Source organism: Anneissia japonica, unplaced genomic scaffold (genome assembly GCF_011630105.1).
Source record: "Anneissia japonica isolate Jap-2015-1 unplaced genomic scaffold, ASM1163010v1 scaffold18590_len7471_cov100, whole genome shotgun sequence".
Lineage (NCBI taxonomy): Eukaryota > Metazoa > Echinodermata > Crinoidea > Comatulida > Comatulidae > Anneissia > Anneissia japonica.
In genome coordinates, this window is record NW_022699659.1 from 2,363 (window position 1) to 7,524 (window position 5,162).

Consider the following 5,162-nt stretch of genomic DNA (forward strand, 5'->3'; position numbering starts at 1 on the left):
CTACATATGTAAATCATGATATAATTATATTGTGTAAATTACCAATATTTACATATTGCTTCGTCAGCAAAATATTTTAGTTATTGCATTGTTGACCAAGCATTTTTAAAATAAAACACGTGTTTGCGTTTAAAATCGATGATATTCCAAAATAATAATATGTATGTATGTATGTGATTGGTTCACACAAAATATTGCGTATATGTAGCTCTATAAAGCGGTAGCTATCTGATACGAGAATCAATAACAAGTGTAGCCTCTATACACATGTGCAGAGTATTTGATATTTAACACAATATATGGTTTTTATGGTTTTAAGTTTCAACCAATCACAAGTCAAACACTTTGAGCATGTTCCGTATTGGAACCAATTGATTTGGATTTTTTGGCAATTAATGCGTTTGTCTCTGAAAATTTTCTATAAAATACAATTACATGCGGAATTGACTAAAGCTACGATTAGAAAACAGACAACATGAAGGTTGTTCTGGTGTCATCGCTAGTAATTTTACTAGGGTTGACTTGTAACGGCATTCGATTGCAACACGACCTGACCAAGAAAGATGTAGGCCTATATTCTGACGAAATCAATGTAAGTACAGTATAGCAATGATAGATTTAGCTATAAACGAATTCAGATATAATTTTTCAATAATATAGTATTAGCCATATCCCATATAACTCATATAAATAGAATGTTTCACTTATAATTAATTTGCGATGTTTGCACGTACTTTAGCTTGTTTGTGTATAAACAATTAAAATCTTTGATGTTTCACTAATTTCTACTGCATTTTTATTTTATATTAGTATTTTCCTTTTGCAATTTCTTCGTACCATTGTTTGCCTTACGTTTTCAGTAATTTTTCGACACTATTAATTCTTTTCTAAATATTTTCAAATCTTAATTTTAAAGAGTGTGCTATTAATTAAGTTGTAGATAATTTAAATATTATCGATAAAACAACTATAGTCAAAATAATTTAAAATAGACGCCATGGGAGGGGATTGACTGTTACTTTTTGTGGGTCTTACTATTGGGGTTTATTTTTTTTAATTTTTGGAAAAAGAAACTTTTCATAGCATGATGATGACTTACATTGAGGTACGTTTATTCAATCTTTCAGTAAAATGATAGGCCTACATTGCAGGACATGGCTGAATTGCGTATGAATTAACAAAAGTTAAGAATATAATATATAAAAAACCGCATATGAATTGACAACTAAAAGAAATAAAGAATATGACATCAAAAATTGAAGGAAAAAATGAAAAATGAAAAATTAATCTAATCCAGTGGTTCCCAACCTGGAGGTCCACGAAAAATAATTCAAGTCAAAGGGGTCCGTAGGGGGTCTGCGAAAAATGTTGGGGGGTCCGCAAAAATGTTTGGGGATCCGCTAGATTATTAGAACAACTTTTTTTTATGATTCAATTATTTTTTTTTTGTCTTAAAATAGTGTGATCATACCTTGACAATAATGAAATACTTTTCACTTGGTAATTTCAAAATGTTGCCTCTGTGTATTGGATTTTTAACTATTCAATATAAAAACATAAAAATTAGTAAATCCTTCCTTTTCGTCAAGAGTCACTGCGCCTCGGAATAGTTCGCTAGATAGGCGGCGCACTATAAATCTGTTTTATTATTATTATTATTATTAAATCTCTTTGACAGGCATGACTTCGTTCACTGTAAATTGTTTTAATAGGCATTATATTTTAATTTTCATTGTAAATTTTATTGTATTCGCTATGTAAAGATGTTTAGTATAGGAGAGCCATTTGATAGTGGCAATCCTCAGGTAAAGTACATCTTTTTTCCTTGTTTTCTCTTGTATTGCTTTTACCTGGGTATTGAATAAATTTTAAAAAGCAGGAGGGAATCCTAAATTTGACAAAATTAAAAGTAAATGGGTGATAACAGAATATTACATGCCAATTTTGAATAGTGTCATATCCGGCCATCTACAAATGCCATAAAACATTAAAAAAATTGAAAATCCATTATCTGTAAAATTTACTGTCTGTACCGTCCCCTCCTCTCTATGTCAAATTCCAAGATCCAAGATGTCGTAATTTGGCGAATCATTTTTTATCCATAATATTAATGGCGGAATACCAATGAGTCGCCCTAAATTTTACACATTAAAAATTAAATGGAGGATGGGAATAAAAGAATATTACCTTCAAATTTTGAGTCTGACAGTGCCATTTCCGGCCATCTAGAAGTGGCATAGACTATCTGTAGGCCTAATGTTATTGTTGGGATAAGGACACTGGGTGCTATTTAGACATGGGGTTCGTGAAGATTTTGGCATGTCCAGAGAGATCCGCAAATGCAAAATGGTTGGGAACCACTGACCTAATCTATGACAATTAATTGATTTTTTGCTTTTGCCTTGTCACAATTTAAACTATACAATCCATTTGTCAACTTATCAATCAATTAATCAATTAATGTTCAAATTTAATATTATTTCTTTTATTATTATTTCTGAAATAGCGGCCCAGCAGCATTCTGGTGAGGTCATGCTAGGCGCGATGAAACTGCCATAATTCCTTTTAGTAATAGGCCTACAGTATTAGCATTTATTTAGTAGTGGTGCATCCTTAATAAATGCAATTATTATTTGTTTCCATTGTAGCTACAAACCGTGTTAATTTTGAACATCGTATAAACTACTTTTTTTCAGTCTGGCACACTATTTTAAAAATTTAGTTGATTTTTTTTTTTTTACAGAAAATGATTCTTGATTATTTGAAGATGAAAGAAGACAACAAAATTTGTAAGTAATACAACTTAATATATGTTACGGTATGCAAAATACATCAACGTGGCAGAAAAAGTAATAGGCATAAAATATTCAATATTCTGTTTGCATTTTAAGCAATACACACAATTCTGTTACCAATAATTATAAAATGTGATATAATAAATTTAATAATGCAAGCAATAATAATAATTAGGCCTAGGCCTATTATTTTTATAATAGTAATAATGGTAATGAAAATAACAATAATTATTATAACAACATATATATTGTTATAATAAATAATAATTATTAGTGGTAACAGAATTGTGTGTATTGCTTAAAATGTTAACGTATAATCTATGCCAAATCTATTCTTAAACTCCAGTGATGAATTGTAATTCACGTGTAAATATCAATTCACTTATTTTTGCAGTTGAAAGAGACGTGTCCGATGGTGGTTCAGACATAGACGAAAATGGATCGGGTAAATACTACTTTAATATAAAGCCTGATTTTATTTAACATTAATACCTTGCATTGTAGCCCTGTAAAAACAGCAAGGATGATTTAATCGCGAATTAGAGCTACATGCAACCTTAATGTCCAGATTGTGTTTCTCACTGTTGGGGATTTTTTAAAAGCCGACAGCAGGTTTCGCCAAAATGTTTTACTCTACCAGCAAGTCAACCTTTTTTCGTATTTTTAGCTAATCCAAGGTTGACTATGTATCTGCAGAGATATAATATTTCCATTTCCTTAGAGATTTATTTTGTACTTCGGGTTTAAGTTTCTGAGCATGGAAGATGAATAGCATCATAATACAGTGGCCGAATAGGAACATAATTGTAATCATCGTTTCAAGCATAGATCATCAACGAAACATTCCTTTATAGCAGCATGTGATAGTGATCCATGTCAACATAATGGACTTTGTACCGTTGATGAGCCGTCCAATGGATATACCTGCAACTGCACACACACTGGCTATACCGGTAACACGTGCGAATTTGGTAAGATACTTCTGTTTATCTTTTATAAAGCACTGTTTAAACAACCCCTCTTCCAAACCTAGTTTTAGCGTTTTCAATGTCAATACTTTTAAGCGTCAAAACATTATTATTCCTATTTTTGTCATTGCTATTATTATTATTATTCTTATTCTTACTTTTGTACAATTTATTAAATGAAGACGGTTATGCCTATATCTTTCTATAACAAACGAAAGCATAGTTATAATAGTATAGACTTATGTAAGAATTGGCGAGGTTGCTGAGAGATTCCAATTTTGAAATGTCCACACCAATTCTTGCATATTCACAGCATGGGCGGATCAAGTACCCCGTGCACCCACCCCCGTTTTGCCACCAAATTTTTAAAATTCAATGCATATTAATGTTATGTGCTACTCACTATCTTATCTATTCTGAAACTGTTGTGCATCCCCCCCCCCCTCCCCAACCCTTTTGAAAAATTCTATATCCGCCCCTGCAGCAGACACATGTAAGAATTCTGAACCATGTCAAAACGAGGGAGTTTGTTACAATAATGATTCAGAACTAGGATTCTACTGTAAATTGTTCTACTGGGGCCTTACACTGGAACCTCTGTGAGATCCGTATGTTATTATATTGTTTCTTTTTCATTTAATGTATATTAACTGACACTTATGTCGAGAATTTTGGACGAGTTTAGGCTTGATATTATCTATTATAAAATGATGGTTGTGAGGAAGAACTTTTATCCTAATTTTGGTATGTAAACCAACGTGTTAGACAATATAGACCTTATAATCTAAAAAAATAGTGTGTATATATATAATTAAGCTATCGTAAGATAAACCAATCAGAAAACAAAATAAACCAACATGGCCATCAGAGGACTAAAAAACCTCAATTGATTACATTAACTTTTGATATCAAACCTTCTGACCACCAAAAGTAAGTCGTGGCAAAAGTTTGAGAGTGTAAATGCCAAGTCTGTAACAGATGAAAATATGTAACAAATGGGTAAGGCCAAAAAGAGAAAGTGTGACCTTAACACATCATTCGTAATTGCTTCTTTTTCAGTTCTTCTTTCGTGCTTAGTGAACCCATGTTTAAATGGTGGAACCTGCACAGACAGTCTATGCCAATGTCCAGATGGATTTTATGGAACCTTGTGTGAAAAAAGTATGTTAAAGCCATTTTATAATTGAACTGTGTATAGTTATTTCTATTACAAACAAGTATACATCGGAATTAACGACTAATACGTATAATGATTAGGAGGAAAAAACCACTGTAGGATGGTGTGGCATTCGTATGGGTCATGCCCGTACAAAAACATGTGCTGGTTTACCAACTATATATCCATGGTGACCAGGGAAATACTGATGCCAGCGCCTTTGTATAGGCCTATTCTCCAGAA

The 5,162-nt window shown here is 32.1% G+C and overlaps 1 protein-coding gene across 1 annotated transcript; it reads left to right on the plus strand.

Moving 5' to 3' along the window:
* Positions 1 to 469: 469 nt before the first annotated feature.
* LOC117103041 (fibropellin-1-like) lies at positions 470 to 4,924 on the plus strand (the record flags this gene model as incomplete). Its single annotated transcript, XM_033243506.1, has 5 exons — positions 470 to 592; positions 2,744 to 2,789; positions 3,190 to 3,240; positions 3,650 to 3,766; positions 4,823 to 4,924. Coding segments are annotated over exons 1-5 (433 nt in total), but the record flags the coding sequence as incomplete, so codon positions are not given.
* Positions 4,925 to 5,162: the final 238 nt, after the last annotated feature.